The sequence below is a fragment of the Myodes glareolus genome, chromosome 20, assembly GCF_982192425.1.
Source record: "Myodes glareolus chromosome 20, mMyoGla1.1, whole genome shotgun sequence".
NCBI classification, from domain to species: Eukaryota; Metazoa; Chordata; class Mammalia; order Rodentia; family Cricetidae; genus Myodes; species Myodes glareolus.
Window position 1 is genome coordinate 18,645,452 of NC_142045.1, and position 18,008 is coordinate 18,663,459.

General features: G+C 41.3%; 2 protein-coding genes across 4 annotated transcripts in view; one reads left to right on the top strand and one right to left on the bottom strand.

Moving 5' to 3' along the window:
* Window positions 1-757: 757 nt before the first annotated feature.
* Trim59 (tripartite motif containing 59) lies at window positions 758-13,014 on the top strand. Of its 3 annotated transcripts, XM_087899457.1 has the most exons (4): window positions 758-883; window positions 1,806-1,880; window positions 5,903-6,103; window positions 10,110-13,014. In XM_087899457.1, exons 3-4 carry the CDS (start codon window positions 5,996-5,998, stop codon window positions 11,322-11,324), a joined length of 1,323 nt encoding a protein of 440 aa, XP_087755583.1. In that variant the 5' UTR covers window positions 758-883; window positions 1,806-1,880; window positions 5,903-5,995; the 3' UTR covers window positions 11,325-13,014. The 3 variants fall into 3 exon arrangements, with proteins under 3 accessions (XP_087755583.1, XP_085538612.1, XP_085538611.1); XM_085682486.2 differs by lacking the exon at window positions 5,903-6,103 and having other exon boundaries at window positions 1,806-1,890; XM_085682485.2 differs by lacking the exon at window positions 5,903-6,103.
* A 1,188-nt stretch (window positions 13,015-14,202) lies between these two features.
* The window catches only part of Smc4 (structural maintenance of chromosomes 4), a 31,057-nt gene continuing 27,251 nt past the window's right edge, over window positions 14,203-18,008 (bottom strand). The window contains exons 19-24 of the mRNA XM_048424880.3: window positions 17,378-17,522; window positions 16,965-17,138; window positions 16,154-16,336; window positions 15,811-16,043; window positions 14,706-14,889; window positions 14,203-14,529 (exon numbers count right to left, since the gene is read on the bottom strand). Coding sequence (XP_048280837.3) covers window positions 14,377-14,529; window positions 14,706-14,889; window positions 15,811-16,043; window positions 16,154-16,336; window positions 16,965-17,138; window positions 17,378-17,522 — 1,072 coding nt within the window. The 3' untranslated portion in view covers window positions 14,203-14,376. The remainder of the gene's footprint in view (window positions 14,530-14,705; window positions 14,890-15,810; window positions 16,044-16,153; window positions 16,337-16,964; window positions 17,139-17,377; window positions 17,523-18,008) is intronic.

Consider the following 18,008-nt stretch of genomic DNA (forward strand, 5'->3'; position numbering starts at 1 on the left):
GATCCACACTTCCACCTTAGGTAACTGAATCGGTGAGGACGGCTGAGAGCGCCTCAGGCCTCCGCTAATATTATCTTGGTTTCCGTTCTTACTGATTTCTGAGATCTCCCGAATAGAAAGCCTAAGACTCGGGAGTTCTGGTAACGCCAGATGCGACGCGCGTGCACCTAACTCGGGAGTGAGTGCGACTTCGAAGTGCACTCGGGACGAGGGAGCCGGGACCGGGGAGCGGGCGGGAAGACGACTACGGCGCTCCCCGGTCCCTCGAGCTGGCGACGGTGGGCGGCCGGGGACCGCCTGCGGGGACAGGGCGGGGAGCAGGCACCAGTCCCGCCGAGCGCGCCCGAGTTAGTTGGGGCGGCGGGAGGGGGACCCGGGCTCCGAGGCCTCGGCGGGGCGGGCGGAGGCCGTGCCCTCCAGGCGGTGACTTCACCGGCCGGCAGGAGCCAGGAACCCGTGAGGCAACAATGGAAGGCTCCGCGTGGTCCGGGCCAGCGCGCGCGGGCGTGGTCGCCAGTAATAAGCAGTCGGGCCGAGCCGCCTCCAAAAGCCGCGGGCGTCCCGGGCCGCTCGCCCCACCCCCCGGCCCCGGCGCCATCCCAGCCCCCGGCCCTCCAGCTCCGAGCCGCGACCCCGGTCCCCCGAGGCTCGCCCGACCCAGCCGAGCCCCTCCGCGGCGCCCAGCGCGCAGGCGCCCGGCCCGTGGCCGTTGACTTTCAAAGGCCGCCCGCGCCCTCTCATTGGTCGAGGCGGCGCGGGCGAAAGCCGCTGGCGCCCGCAGGCTCCGCCCCTCCCGGGCCGCTGAAGACTCGGGCGAGTGGCTCGCACCGTCGCTCCAGGCTGCCCCGGAGCCTCCGCCGCGCGCGCCGTCGCCAGCCTCGCGGTGAGTACGCGCCGGGTCCCGTCGGGCTCCGACGGGGCGGCTTCGAGCCCTGCTGCCGGGCTGCATCCGCCCGGGACCGGAGGAGCGGGAAGCGGGGCTGGTCGCCGTGGTCGTTGCTCTCGCCCCACGCGCGCCGTGGGGAGCGGCGGCGCGGAGCTGCAGGCGGGCTCTTGGCGGTCGGTGGCGGCCGGTGGGTGAGCCGAGGGGACCCCGCAGGACCAGGCGGGACGGTTGAAGGCGGCACATCCCGGAGGAGGGGCGGGGACGACTGCCATCTTGAGCTACTTCTTTGTTTGGGGTTCGCGTAGAGCTTCTGCCCATTTTACAGATGGGCACCTTCGTAGGTGAAACTGAGACCCACGGCATTGCAGAGACCGGAGTGGGACGCGGGGGAAGCGCGTTGGTGGGGATAACCTAGGTTCTTAGTTGCGAACTGGGGATGCGCGCGGGTGTTTTTCGCGGTTCTGCTGAGTTTCAACAGCCCAGACTTTGTAGCTGGGCACGATAGTGGACCCCGGTAATCCCAGCGCGGGGGCAGAGCCAGGATCCTTGTGAGTTCAAGGCCATCCTGGTAAACTAGCGAGTCCAGGTCCTCGGCGAGGGCAAACCTGGTCTCTGCAAAGCCATCAAGCCGAACCGTGTTTAGTTCTCGTCATTCTTTTGGTTAAAACGGTCCAGACTCACAGATGCCTTATGTTGAAAAAAGTCCTTTTGTGTGGCAAAATTGTTGAGGTTTTCCAGATGAAAGTTGTGTTCCCTGCAGGCTGTTGGTGTCACTACAAAACAAAAATACAAAAATAGCCAACCAACCATCGGACTATAGTGTAGATAAGCCGCACAGTTCGTGAACAACCTTCCCTATGCAATTTTTCTCTTTTTTTTTCCTTACAAAATCTGAAACGTTCAATTGTTTTAATTTTAGAATAACAAAAGAACCTGGAAAAGTTGGAGAAGATAAAGTATATTCAGTATCCAGATCAGGAGATCAACAAACCAGGTAAGCTCCGGTAAGTTAGGTGTATATGATGAAAAGTCAGTACATTTTTACAGTGTGTGGTCTGGACTGTGATGTAAAATTTAAAATATCCTGAAAAAAGATGTATATTGGTTGTCTATAAAATTCTAACGATCCTATGGAGGAGGTGTGATGTGAGAAACAACTGTCATTTGACTTCAAAGACTTTCACCTTTTTTTTTTTTCTCATTTATTATATATGCAATGTTCTACCTGCATGTCTCCCTGCAGGTCAGAAGAGGGCACCAGATCTTATTACAGATGGTTTTTGAGCCACCATGTTGTTGCTGGGAATTGAACTCAGGACCTCTGGAAGAGCAGTCAGTGCTCTTAACCTCTGTGTCATCTCTCCAGCCCCTTGGTTTTTTTTTCAAGGCAGGGCTTCTTGTGTAGCCCTGGCTGTCCCAGAACTTTTACTGTAGACCAGGCTAGCCTCAAATTTACAGCTCCACCTGCTTCTGCCTTGTGGAGTGCTGGGATTAAAGGTGCCACCAGTGCCTTACTAAAAGATTTTCTTCTTTTGTGTATGTGTGGGCAGGGTGGATTTGAGACTGGGTTTCTCTGTAACAGCCCTAGCTGTCCTGTGTTAGAACCAATTGGGTTCCTGGCCTTCAGCTGCTCTTCCCTGCTAGAGCCTTCTAATTGAAGTTACTAAAAGCTGTGCTTTGCCTGGAGGATCAGAGGATGGGATTTTCACCTGTTGGCCATTGTCTGCAGGGTATTTAAGCCTCCATGGTGCCATTAAAGAAGGGCCTTTGTACCACTGATTGGAGGTCCGTGTGTCTGTCTGTCTCTGCGTGTGTTTCCTCAACCTCCAGCCCCTTGCCGGAAGCTCGCAAACTGGATTCTAGCGGTTAGAGCGCAGTCCTGGAACTTGCTTTGTAGATGAGGGTGTCCTTGAACTCACAGAAATTCTCCCGCCTCTGCTGGGATTAAAGACAAGTGCCGTCACCACTGCCCTGCAAAATTTTCACTTTTATGTAAAGTTTTACAAGACTGCCTGGACATCTGAAGGCATGCATACAAATGGTGTGTGCACTTTATATTTTATACGTTTGCAGGTTCATTCCTGCCCAGCATTAACATCCATCTACATCCATTTCTTGTGACCCAAGGTCCTGAATTTAGCTTGGTGAAGTGAAAGTTTGACTTTGGGGATCTATGTGGACATCGTCTTTCAGCAAGTGTGTTTTCCATCAAATATATTTTCACTTTGAAGTTTTTTTTTTTTTTTTGTTTCTGTTTTTCAGGACAGGGTTCTTTGTGTAGCCTTGGCTGTCCTAGAATTAGACCAGGCTGACCCCAAACTCACAGAGTCCTGCCCACTTCTACGCCCCAGGTGTTAGGGTTAAAGGCGTGTACTGGTTAATAGAAGCAGCTCTGAATTAAGTCTGTAATTTCACGAAGAGGCTTTTATCAGTTAGGGCCACAAAGCCCTAACTTAGTCTTAGCTGTAGCACCACTGGACTTTTTTCCCAGACTTCTGGCTGACTCACCAGAAGCCCTGTGGCAAGTAAGTCACTGAGCTCTGGGGTGTGCTAAATAGATTTCTTCAGAGATTGTAAAGTATAATGTTTCGCTGTGTTGTAGTACAGCTCAGCGCTCAGGAGTTTATAAAGTATTCATTTTTGGAAATTAGTTTCTTTTTAGTTTGTATTATCTTTGCAGGTTTTTGGGATCGTACTACATTGTCTTGAAATTTGCATACTTGTATTCTGGGACAGATGAATGAGAAATTGTTTCATGATCATTTGAAAGAACTTACCCTTGACCCTCCCTCCCCATTCTAACTTGTAAAATTTCACACGTAGTTTGCTTTATTGTCCTGGGTCAGTGGTAGTCATTTGGATTTGTTCTGTGATTTGAACACTGACTTTGTGTAGATTGTGAGATGTATTACTGCAGGGCGATGCAAGAACTCTAGTGTAGGCTCTTCCTGCTTCTGTTCTTTTTCTATGTATCTTTCCTCTTCTCAGTGCAAGCAGTGTTGTTTCTCTCTTAGTTAGGATCCTGTGTTAATGCATTGCCTCATCACGATTTGTCCCCAATTCAGGAATGCAGAGTGACTTCGTTAGGTGTCTTGAGGTTAGGTGTCTTGCTATTGCTCCCGCAGCGGTTGTGGATTTTGGGGTCTGAAGCGTCTTCACATATTTGTTTACTGGTTTCTATTCCTTGTTAAACATTTGGTTTAAATGTACTGGCTCCTAACAGTACCAAATGACCTTGGAATGTTTATAGCATCAGGTCTTGGGAACTCTGAGGGCAGAGGAGAAGAATCCTTCAAACAGGTTATTACTTCTGCATTTTGTATGGCAGGAGTCACGATGTCTAATTCACATTCAAGAGGAGGGGAATTGGGGTACCCGAGGGACTAGAGATTGGTGGTCATCCTATAGAGATTACCGACACAGTAACTTGGTTTTTTGGGTTTTTTTGTTTGCTTTGTTTTGGTTGGTCTTTGAGACAGAGTTTCTCTGTAGCTTTTGGAGTCTGTACTGGAACTAGCTCTCGTAGACTAGGCTGACCTTGAACTCACAGAGACCCGCCTGCTTCTGCCTCCTGAGTGCTGGGATCAAAGGTGTGCGCCACCACCGCCAACCTGTAACTTGTTGTTTTTTTTTAAACTCTAGTAAGTTTTTCTTAAAAATTTCTCCACTTAATTTATTCTGCTTTTCCTGATTTTCTTTTGAATGAGTTCTGGCTCTATTCCCCTAGGCTGGCCTAGGAAATGTTGTTTCTGTCTTGGCCTCTGGGGCAATTGGGGTGGACAAGGTGTGTTCTACTGTGCTTAGCTATAGCTTCTTTTTAGTGGGTCTGTTATTCTCTCTTTATACTTGGCGATACCTGCTTTTTTGTTGTTGTTTTTGTTTCTTTTGTTTGTTTTTGGTGTTTTCGAGACAGGGTTTTTCTGTGGCCTTGGAGCCTGTTCTAGCTCCTGTGGACCAGCTGGCCTCGAACTCACAGAGATCTGCCTGCCTCTGCCTTCTGAGTGCTGGGATTAAAGGTGTGTGCCACCACTGCCCGGCTACCTGCTTTTTTTTTTAACTAGAGATTTTGCTAATGTTTTTATAGTTAGATGTGAATAAGTCACACAGGTACCAGATTGTGGGATAAAACCTTTTTCTTTCTTGAACTTATGCACGTTTTGTAATATTGTCTTAACAGTAGCATTCCTTGTTGCTTGGTGTGTATTCTGGCTATCTGGTTTTGTATAACATTTGAAAACTTGGCCAGCTATTTCCAAGACGGCCTTTTTACTAATATGTTTGGCATCTTAGTGCTGTTTTTGAAAGTCCAGGTAGCCTAGACTTGTTGCATAGCTGCTAGTTGGTAAGTGGGGTTTGAGTGGGATTAGGCATTTAACATGCCACTTGGTCCCCAGTTGGTGACGCTCTTGTAGAGATTATACAGCCTTGCTGGAGAAGGTGTTAGTGGTGCTGGCTTTGAGAGTTGAGAGCTTTGCCTTGCCTCACTTTTCACTTTGCTCTGTCCCATGCCTGCTGCTGTTACAGCTGTTAAAGACCCCTTGGTTTCCTACTCCAGCCGCCCGCTGCTGTGCTGCTCCACTGTCGTGGACTCTAACCCTCTGGAGCCGTAAGCCAGGGTAAACTGTCTTCTGTAAGCTGCCTTGGTCATAGTGTTTTACAACAGAAAAGGAATTGATACACAATGCTCTGGAAGTCCGAGCGTTGCTCAAAGCAGTCATTTGTCCTCTACAGATTTTCTGGGGGTGGTGGTGGCACATAGATTTCATCTCTTGATAAAAGGAGTAGCAGCTAGGTTATATTACAGAACAGCATGTATAAAGGGTAACTGTGGTCTTACAAGTTTCGTCATTTTATTTATTTTTTAGAAATTACTGTGTTCTTTGGGGTCCCATTTATATAACTCAGGCTGGCCTCAAACTTTTTTTTTTTTTTCGATGGAAGGGGACTTTATTTGGTCCCAGGGTCATGGGCCAGTTAAGGAACCCAGCTTTATTTGACCTTCTTTTTGGGGCGCAGGTTGTTGGTGTGGCTGCACTTCTTGCGGCAGATCATCTTGTCACAGTTGTACTTCTGGGCAAGCTGACGAAGGGACTGCTCGATGATGCCACCATGCACACGAAGCACCAGGTGCAAAGTGGACTCTTTCTGGATGTTGTGGTCAGACAGGGTCCGGCATCCTCCAGCTGCTTGCAGCAAATATCAGCCTCTGCTGGTCAGGTGGGATGCCTTCCTTGTCTTGGATCTTGGCCTTGACATTCTCTATGGTGTCACTGGGCTCAACCTCAAGAGTAATGGTCTTGCCCGTCAGGGTCTTCACAAAGATCTGCATGCTGGCGTCTTCCTCTCGGTCACCGCGTTGAAAAGCTGGCTTTAAGCTTTTAATCCTTCTGCTGTATTCCATTGTTGATGTTTTCTTGGTTTGCATGATACATTTCTGCCTGGCCTCTTGTAGGATTATCTGTCTTCTTTTAATAGTTTGTTACATTTTTAGCTGTATGCTGATTAAATGAGATAATTTAGCATTAAAAGTTGGCAGATACTTTTTTCTACTCCCTGTTCTTGTTCTTTAAAACGTATCATATTCATCTCCTAACGTTGTTTTTTAGTTTTCACTTTTCTTTCTTTCTTTCTTTCTTTCTTTTTTTTTTTTTGAGATAGGTTCTTACTATGTGTCTCTGCCTGTTTTGGGACTCACTGTGAGTCCAGGCTTGCCTTGTACTCGCAGAGAGTCCAACTGCTTCTGCTCCCCAAGTACTTGGGATAAAAGGCATGCAACTGACTCTCTGCTCACCTTCACGTCTGTACTTCTAAATAATATGTTTTTAATGTATGTAAGTTTCTTCCCCCATATTTTTGGGCTCAAAATGACTCAGTGACTGAGTGCTTGTCATATAAACCTCATTACCAGAATTTAATTATTGGAATCCATGGAGGAAGTCAACAACTGATTTCTGAAAGTTGTCCTCTGATCCCATGCTTACTGAGATGCACATATATATGCGCATACTCACATCTGACTCACATTCAAGATAATAAACAGTTAACATTTTTATTGAGTATTGGCTTCTTTTTCTGTTCTTTTCTTTTTTTTTTGAGGCAGGGTTTTTCTGTAGCCCTGGCTGCCCTGGAATTCACTCTGTCCACCAGGCTGGCTTTGAACTCAGATCTCCTGCCTCTGCCTCCTGGGTGCTAGGATTACAGGTGGGCACCACTACACCCAGCTTTGACTTTACTAAGGGAAATTTTAGTGTGTGTCCCCCGCCCCTCCCCGCCCAATGTAATGTCAGTCTGGTAAATCAGTATTTGGTATTGCTTCATTTTCTTGTAGAGTTCAGTGTTAAACCACTGATACTTTGCTTGGAAACTTCTTAACAATAAAGGTTGAGCTATTGGGTCATCAAATGGATTCTCAGAGATCTTTGAGTGTTTTATGTTTGTACAACTATGTACGCCACTGCTTCTAATTCTTGTAGAGTTGGTCTTTTTTTTTCACTTCTACCTCCATCTTGGTGTCTGAGTGCTTGGTTTATTAATATGTTAGCTTTGCATGGCTTCTGGGGATCCAAACTCAGGTCCTCAAACTTACATTGGTAAATGGTTTACCCACTGAGTCATGTTCCAACCCCTCCCTAGATTTCTGTGAGAGATATAAAATAGAACTTTGAAGATTTAATAATACTAGAGGCTATTTAATGTGTAAGCAAACTAGTCCTAAAATCTAATGTCTTCCAGTTTTGCTACCTGCACACCAAATAGCAATGATACTAAATCTGGATCAAATGTATGTCCATTGCTTAAATTTTATTCCTTTCAAAGAACTATTCTGTATTCCTTCCTTGTGTATTTTGACATCATTGGTACTTTGAGAAACATGTTTGTTATTCTTGGTATGTTTGTGTGACTTACTGGGTGTGGGGTGAAGTTGTAAAGGCTTCTAGGCGTGCATTTACTTGCATTTCTTTACAGTGGCTGTTGTCTCTGTACTGTTGCCCAATCATTAGTTTCCTGGAATCCTGTGCAGGTCAAGACTTAGTCTCTACATGCCACAACTTGGCTAATTATGGATCCTGAATATTGTCAGTCAGACAATACATTATATATTTTCTGATGGGCTCTTCATTGCTTCTAACAGAGTTTATTATTAAAAAGCCCAGATTGCTTTAAAGACTGCTATTTAGATACTATTTCTGACCTAATGGGAGGCTTACATTCTAATATATAATATGTTACAGAAATTCTTATAAAATCTCGTAAAGTGCTCAAGGTAAAAATGCCTCCGTAGTTAAATTAAAAAGACACTTACTCTAGGATATTAGCAATCTTCACTGATGGCTAACCAGATGAAAGGTTCTTTCAAATGTTGTGGCTGCAAACTTTCTTTGCTGATGACAAAATGCCAGATCTCTGTGCATGCTACACATACACACTATTAAGCCTAGCCCTGTTCTTATAAACTTCTAATCTGGAACTAGTTTTATATAGGTTTTGCCAGCTTTTATAGTCTTTGTAAAGAACACCTAGGACTCGGAAGGCAGAGGCAAGTGGATCTCTGTGAGTTCGAGACCAGCCTGGTCCAACCTTGTCTACACAGTAAGTTCCAGGACAGCCAAGTCTACATAGAAAAACTCTATCTCAAAAAAACAAAAGAACTTCTAGGATTTGTTGAAGGTTCTTTAATTGATTTTTCCCTGCTGGAGGCTAGGCAGTTTTGAGGTTTATTGCTGCTGGGAACAAAAGGGAAACTATAAAACCAGGCTACAGATCTTCTAGCTTCTGTTGGAAATATTAACAGCTTATGGATGTCCACCCTCTGTCAAATGAGTTTCTGAACTATTGCTGGATTCCTCTTTCTATTCTTGAGATACATTTTTAAAAAGTCATTTTTAGTTATGTGTGTGCGTGTATGTGTATATGTTGTGGGGCAGGCATGTAGAGGTACTAGGAAAGTGGATACTCTGGAGCTTTTTTTAAAAAAATATTTATTTATTTATTATGTATACAATATTCTGTCTACATGTATGCCTGCAGGCCAGGAGAGGGCACCAGACCTCATTACAGATGGTTGTGAGCCACCATGTGGTTGCTGGGAATTGAACTTAGGACTTTTGGAAGAGCAGGCTATGCTCTTAACTGCTGAGCCATCTCTTCAGCCCTGGAGCTGGTTTTGTGTGTGGTTGTGAGCCTCTTTCTGTGCTGGGAGCTGAGTTCTGATCCTCTGGAAGAGCAAGTTTACAGTCATAATCACTAAGCCATCTCTTCAGCCTCTCAAACATTTTAAACGAAGGAAAGAGATGAATGGTATCCTTTATTTTCTTTTACCATTTATTTTAGATTCTCATTTTTTCAGTCATTACTTGTCACCATTGTTAACTCTCATCTTTCAAATTTTTTTTTATTGTCAATGAACTTTTCCCTTTTAAATTTTCAGGTTAAAATTACTGCTTTAGAAAACCGCAGTATAGGTCTGAATCTGGGGCTGTGTAACTACTCATGGTTGAGTATCTGCCTAGCATGTACAAGGCCCTGAGTTTGATTATTAGCACTACAAAAGGACAAAAGGAAAAGAGAGAGAAAAATAGGAATTGCTGTATGCTGATCTTAATAGTAATTTCTAGAAAAGATAAGAGTTTAGAAGAATTACTGGACCAGTTGTGATGCCTTGTGCCTGCAGCCCTAGCATTTATCTCAGAAAAAAAAATCACATTTTTTCCCCCTTTAAATTGAATAATTTTTTATACATCACAAAGTGCCATTTTACTTTAGTATCTTATAATGTAAAGACTTGCATATAGTAGTTGTAATTATTAAGTTGACTTTAACTGAATATTAGTCTTTGGTATATAAAATCAGTTTCACTAATTTCAAGGATTTTTTTTCCCTTTTTTTTCTTTTCTTTGTGTGGGGGGCAGGGTTTCTCTGTGTAACAGCTCTGGCTCTCCTGAAACTAGCTCTGTAAACCAGGCTGGTCTCGAACTCACAGAGATTTGCTGCCTCTGCCTCCCAAGTGCTGGGACTAAAGGTGTGCACCACCTCTGCCCAGCAGTGGAATACTTTTAGATGGTCTTCTTATTCAGTATGTATTAGGAGTTGAACTGCAAAGTCATCTAAAAATGCTTTTCTTTTAAATGGCAAATACTTCATTTAATTTGAAGGTCATGCCTAAAACCTTACATAGAATGCCAGATGTATGCTACATATATTTAATTTTTTTTTTTCTTGACAGGAAATGCACAATTTTGAGGACGAGTTAACATGTCCCATTTGTTACAGTATTTTCGAAGATCCTCGAGTTCTACCATGCTCTCATACATTTTGTAGAAATTGTTTAGAAAATGTTCTTCAGGCAACTGGAAACTTTTATATATGGAGGCCTTTGCGAATTCCACTCAAGTGTCCTAACTGCAGAAGTATTATTGAAATTTCTTCAAGTGGTATAGAATCCTTACCTGTAAATTTTGCATTGAGAGCAATTATTGAAAAGTACCAGCAAGAAGACCACCCCGATGTTGTCACCTGCCCTGAACACTACAGGCAGCCATTAAATGTTTATTGCTTGCTAGATAAAAAATTAGTTTGTGGCCATTGTCTTACTATAGGCCAACATCATGGTCATCCTATAGATGACCTTCAAAGTGCCTATCTGAAAGAAAAGGATACACCTCAGAAGTTGTTTAAACAGTTAACCGACACACACTGGACAGACATCACCCGTCTTATTGAAAAGCTTGAGGAACAGAAGTGTCATTCTGAAAAAATGGTTCAAGGTGATTTGGAATTTGTTCTTCAGTATTTTAAGGAGCTTAGTGATACATTAGAACAGAAAAAGAAAGTTTTTTTGGCAGCTCTCTGCGACGTTGGCAAGCTGATCAATCAGGAATACACTCCGCAGATCGAAAGGGTGAAGGAGATCAGAGAACAGCAGCTCGAGTTAATGGCAGAGACTACAGCTTTACAAGATGAGTCTCCACTTAAATTCCTAGAAAAAATTGATGATGTCCGCCAACGTGTGCAGATGTTGAAACGGAGACCACTTCCTGAGGTCCAGCCTGTAGAAATTTATCCTCGAGTAAGCAAAGTATTAAAGGAAGAGTGGAGCAGAACAGAAATTGGATATATTAAGAAAGCAGTTGTTCCTGAAATGAGAATTTCTTCAAAAAGGATGCCATGTTCCTGGCCTGACAAGAATGAAAAAGAACTCGAATTCTTTAAAATTTTAAATATTGCTGTAGTTTCCCTGATTTCAGTGATATTAATGTTGATACTCTTTTTCAGCCAACACATAATCACCTTCCTAAATGAAATCACTTCAATATGTTTCTCTGAGGTTTCTTTGTCTGTTTACCAAAGTTTATCTAATAACTTAAATGACTTAAAAAATATGGTATGCTACACTTTATATTTGTTAAAGGAAATCATGTTGAAAATAGTATCTCGTTGAAAACCCAAATGAACAGTTTTAAGTGGGCTTCTCCTGTTTAGCAGAGGCTAACCATTGCTAAATGGAAGTTGGGTAGCATAAGTAGCAAACTTAGATAGAATATATATATGGTAAACCTTCCATGATTGGATAGAAATGGTGCCAGAAATGATACATTATCTGAAAGATTATTCAAATCAGATTAGAGAATTATTTTTGATTTGAGTATTATATTGGCTCGATAGTCAAAATTGTAAATCTGTCTAACAAGCATCTTTTTCTTTTTTACTATAACATGCTACAGTAGCTTTGCAGTTCTTTGTATATGTAGATATTAGATTAGAAAAAAATAACAAGATCCTTGACCCACATATCTATCTTGATGTGATTTGAAGCTTTTCAGTGTATAGATATAGGCGGAAAAAGATTCAGGCTAGGATTGCTTAAACATCTTTTTGGTCAAACATAAATCAAGAACATTCATTCCGGATAGAGCTTTTGGATAAAGCAAGTGTCTAGTACTTATTTTATATAAACATTGTGTTTAGAATCTGAGTTTAATGGCTAGGGAATCTCAAGTCAGGGTCTGTCTGGATATTGTATTGACAAACAAACCAAACAAAAACGTTAAAAACAAAGCGGAGCCCTTGCCTTGTCTCCAGCAGCAAAACAAGAATATATTTTGCTTTTGTAGTGTTTTAATCTTGTTCCTACATAAAAAGTATATGAAACATGTATGACAATCATGTTGACATGATTCATTTAATAGAATTCATGTAAACTATATCTTAAAATGGTCTCATCTACAGCCCAAGTACTGGGAATTATGAGTTGCCATAATTGGATTAATTTTAAAAGAACTCAGTAAGACAACCTTTAGTTCCCTTAACAAGGACTAGCATGATGTTTGCAGTATAATTTTAGTTCACTGTCATTAAAATACCCAAATGGGCTATTCTTGAATCCTGAGCTCTGGGGATTTTATTTCAAAGGTCCTAGATTCATTCTAAAGCTGTGTTAAAGTCAAGGTTATAATGCTTAGAAATCTATCATTAGGGCCTGGAGAGATGGCTCTCCCAGAGGTTCTGAGTTCAGTTCTCAGCAACCGTATGGTGTGATTCCATGACCATGTATGAGATCTGGTGCCCTCTTCTGGCATGTAGGCATACATGCCAGCAGGATGCTGAATGCAAAAGAAAAAAAAATTGCATTGATAAAAAGATCAGATTTTATCCAGCATAGTTATATACTGAGGCCATTTGGAAGATGGAGTGGAGGTGATGGAGTAGTGTTCAGTTTTTAACAGACACATAGGTCACACTGAGTGCTGTTTTTAAATGTAAATATTAGTAAAGAATGTTAGTTTTCAAGGGGCTACTAACTTCTTTGTACAGATGAGCAACAAACCAAAGTAATGCAGTGCCATGGTAGGTGGGAGAACATTCTCATCAGTGTTTATCATGCTTTAAAAACTGGAGCAGGCCAAGATTGGTGTTATTAACCGAAACTTACATTCCAACCTAAACAAGCATATACCGAGTATTACCTTAAAAGGCTTGACAATTTTTTGTGTGCAACTCTGTTTTCTGGTAAGTTATTATATACTGTTTTATATCTTTACTATGAGACTGAGATTGTACAAAAAACACATTTGGAAATTCTGGGTTTTATGTGTAACAATGTATTTGAATAAACTTGGTATTTTATTGAATGGCTTAGGAAGTGGCTTTGGAATTTTTATATGGAAGTTAGCTCTCAACTCCACCTAGTTATTAAAATGTAATTTCACTCACTTTTATATTTGTAGCGCTTTATTACGAATCATGATAGCAGGCATTTGACTAATTCGGAGACAGGAACTCAGTAAGTAGACCAGGCCCCTGACTGCTGGGATTAAAGGTGTAAAGCACATCACCACACCTGGTGATAGCTGACTTTAAATTCAAATTTATTTCTAGTAGCATAACATTCTTTAGGCAATACAGTGAATACATGGTGGTTTTACGAGAGTTAAGACACGGAAACATTTTCTTTTGTTTGGATTAGCCTATGTAGGCACAGTTATAATCTGGCCTGCCACCATTACCCTGGGATTGCAGGGTAATAAATATACTTTTGTTTTTTAAAGACAGGGTTTCTTTGTATCTTTGGAGCCTGTCCTGGAACTACCTCTTGTAGACCAGCCTAGCCTCGAACTCAGAGATTTGCCTGCCTCTGTCTCCAGAGTGCTGGGATTAAAAGGCGTGTGCCATCACCATGGAACTCTTACTAAAAAGAGATAGATAGTGGAATACCTGCAAAGCCCATTATGGCAGGAGAATTCAAATGGGTTATACTTAAACATTGCCAATCAAAACAAAAAACCTGCAGCAGTTGATCCTGTCCCCCATGGGAGAAATGGCCCCACCCTTTGCCACAGGCATGGTACCTGGCTTGGATGTCTTATGCCTACCAGAGCTTGTTCTGCTGCTAGCCTGAGAAGGTAGTCCCAGTGGCTAAAGACTCAGCTACTGCCCAGACTCACATCCTTGGCCTTGGGTTGACACATCCTAACATCTGTGACCTTCTTGAGTGCTAGAAGGGACTGTTATGGCAGAATAATCACAGGTCCTACCCCCCCCCCCCCCGCCCCACAATAGCAGGATGTCCAAAAGGCATTCCAGTGATGATGGTGTGCCAGAGACCTTGAACTAGTGACTCATTGCAATGAACATTTTGTGGGTGAGGCTGATTGGAAGAATATACTTCCTGACACCTTCCTGATGCCACTAGTATGAATTTCGGAGAAATGTTGGAAAGATGGAGAGGCAAGATGGTTACTTTTGTTAACTCTTGGGGGCATGCTGTCAATTTCCCAAGGGATCAAAGAATTGTTAAAACGAAAAACCAGCCAGACTCATTTTTTATAATATAGAAACGGATACAATTTATTTTACACATTATCAGTAGTGAAACAGAAACCACTTGTCACACAACTTAGAAAAATGTACAACTTAAAATTCGTTACCGACAGAAACCTAGAAATACTAAATCTAGGCAATTTAACTGTGAAGAATCTTCAATATAAACAAGTTCAACAAAGTCCTTTAGATGCAATTTCTTTTGGGTTCACTGCAACACTTTTTGTAATATTGTATGTTTTGTAAATTCCAATAAGTCTATCTGAAATCTCAAACATATTATTCCGGAGAGAAATTATTATGAACTGGGCATTTTTGGTTTGCTCCTAGAAAAAAAAAAGACAAATTATAAAATAGGCAAATATTATTTCATAGAGTTTGTGGGCAGTAATTGTGACATGATTAACATGGGATAATGTTAATAATGATATTATTAAGAATTTGGGTAAAATGAAAATCCTGATAGCAAGAAATAAAACAGAATTTCCAAAGATTTACTCACATATATGTAAAATGCAACAATCGACACATTCTTAAAATCCAGGGCTGCATCAATCTCATCCATGAAGTAGAGGGGAGTGGGTTTGTAGTGGTGAAGAGCAAACACTAAGGCCAACGAACTAAGGGTTTTTTCTCCTCCTGAAAGGTTAAAAATCTTCTTCCAACTTTTCTTAGGTGGTCGAACACTAAAACAATGAAGAAATGTTACTGAACTGCCTTATAAAACTCAGGCTAAAACTCCTGAAGTGCTTCCTATAATTAACACCAACTATTTTTCCTTGCTAAATCTGTATGCTGCATTTCACAAATATTATTTAGATTTTGGTTTTTTGAACAGGGTGACCTCAGTATGTAATGACCTTTTATTTTCCTTAAAACTTCTCATCCTCCTGCCTAAACCAAGTGAGTGCTGGGATTACGTGTATACACACCCCATGGCCTGGCTTGCTGGTCTTTTATTCCTAGTTTACAGAAATGTTATTGGAAGACAAATATGTTAGAAACACCTACCAGAATTTTTAAAGTTTTTGGACACAGGGTTTCTCTGTATAACCCCGGCTGTCCTAGAACTTAGTCTGTAGATCACACTGGCCCTGCCTGACTCACAAAGATCTGCCTGCCTCTCCCTTTCCAGTGGTGATATTAAAGCCATGTGCCACCAACCACCCAGTTATCTACCAGAATTTTAAGATTAAAACAGTAAGCTAGCTACTATTTGTTATTTTCTCTTAACCAATTTTGTAATAACTATTGCGGGGGATGTTAAAGAAAGCCTTTCTATTTTGTCTGACAGTCATTTCACTGCTGTATAAACTCGGCTACCTGGCCTGTGAGTCTGTTTTTGCTCCCATCTCCCTGTAGTGATAAGCCAGGATTTATAGATGTTGGCATTATTGCATCTAGCATTGAAGAAAAATTTTTTAAAAGATGAATTAATGAACTAGTCATTGTATAACATAATTTGCACATATTTTATGATGTAAACTCGTAAGGTACATAAACAAGTTAGTATTTATAATCAGGAAGGAAGTTATAGTTCCAACCTTCACACTTCCCTCACAAGAAACATTAATTCAGGTAACATAGAGGATTCAAGTCTTACAAACCTGAACATGATTCCTTCAGAAAAAGGATCCAAACTATCCACAAGCTCGAGTTCAGCGTCCCCTCCCAAAGTAAGCATCTGGTAGTTTTCCTTTAACTTATTTGTTATTACATAAAAACCTGCCATAAATTCATTGAGTCTTTGTTTCCGAAGATCTTCATATGCCTGTCTAAAATTATCTCTTTCAGAAGTAATTTTGTCCAATTCTGCTACTCTTTGCAAATATAATTCTTCCTGTGAAGATTATAAAAAAGTTTACACAAATCTGAGAATCAGCATTGCTCATTATGCAACAAAAACCAAAGGTCTTAATTTAAACTAAGTAAAATCCAATTCACTCATACCTTTTTTTTATATTCTGCAATGGCACCAAGATTTGGTTTCATTTCATGACACTGAGCTTCCAAAATTGCAATTTGGTTTGTTATAGAATCTGGATTCTTGATTGCTTCAAGATCCTCTGGGGTTAGAACTGATACTGTTTCAACAGGATTATCTTCTATAGGATGCAATTTGATTTTTGAAATCTGAAGAGAATTAAGAAGACATAAAAACAGGATGGATTTACTTTTACTGTGTATGGGTGTGTGTGCATGTATGTGTGTATGCCACGTTTGTAGATGCCATAGATCCCAGAAGAGGGTATCAGATCCTGTGGAGTTGGTTTTAAGCGATTTGATATTGGTTTGAGGAAGCAAGCTGTGAGTCCTCTACAAAAGCTGCAGAGTAGTAACCAGTGGGCTCTCTTTACAGCTCCCAGTTTATTAAGTCAAAACATCAACAATGACAGCTATAAAAACAATATCGGGATGAACCATGACTACTTTGTACATAAGCTCTGGGCTGAGAAGGAACTTGCTCTCTTCTAATGAGAACTAATTTCTATGTATTAAATAATTCCAAATTGTCTATTAGATCCCTTATATAAAAAAGTGATTATGGAATTAAGAATCACAGCATACACTTAAAACCAGAGAAACACCTGCCCCTACAAAACAAAAAGCAATTAAAAAAAATGGTACTAGTGTTTTATCTACATGCGTGTAAGTGCTTGGAATTGAACCTTGGTCTTCTACAAGAGTGAGTGCTCTTAACTGAGCTATCCGTCCAGCCAACAGAAAAGCTTTAAAATTAATTAAATGGGAGTAATCTCACCTCTTTTTGCCAGTATTTTATTTTAGAATTATGTTCAGCAATGTGGCCATCTATCTGCTCAAGTTTCAACTTAATACCAAGAGCGTCTTTCTGAAGAGCATGTTCATTTTCTTGAATAACTTTAAGTTCCTGAAGTAGATCACGATGCTCTTTCTGGATTTCTGGCAATGACTCCTAAAAACCAAGAATAACTGTGACAAATACCATCTCTACAAGTGAAATAGGTATATTTTTTTTACATTACATAGACATTGTTAGCAATTTCTCTTGTCTCATTTAATAAAATTTGATTCATAGAAAGTTCTCATAGTTTGTTATATACTTTTAAGTTAATAGTCACAAAAAATTTAACTTACACAACACTTTAATTGCTTCAAATGACTTCTATCCTGTAAGGCAGTACTAGATCTTACCTCAGCAGCATTTGTTTTTTTTATGACTTCTTCTGCTTTGTCTTCAATAGCTTTTAGTTCTGCTTTTAAGTCATTTGTTTCTTTCTCGGTGTCTTTTATTTCATTCTCTGTGCGGACGACAGAATCTTGTGCCTTTATAAGATTTCTAAAAAAAAGCAAGCAACACAATTTGTGACAATGCGATTTTAAAATTTTGTGATTTACTGAACCATCTTAGGTTTCTCTGTTTATATATAACTACTTACAGACTGTGTTGTATGTTTTATTAAAAATTTCCATAAGGTCTGTCCATGTAAGCTGCATTTTTTTGTTTTGTTTTGAGACAGGGGTTCTCTTTGTAGCTTGGCTGTCCTGGAACTTGCTCTGTAGACTAGGCTGGCCTCAAACTCACAGAGGCCTGCCTGCCTCTGCCCCCTGAGTGCTGGGATTACAGGCATGTGGCACCACTGCCTGGCTTCATGTAAAAGTGTCTATGAACACACAGAAATACAGCAATTTGCCTGACCCTGTCTTCTCTGGGGTCTCTGGGATTACAAGGCTATGTTACCATGTTCAGTTGGTTTAAAAAGAAACAACAAAAAACCAAAACAAACAAAAACCAAACTAAAAGATTTTCTTTTGAACAGACTTT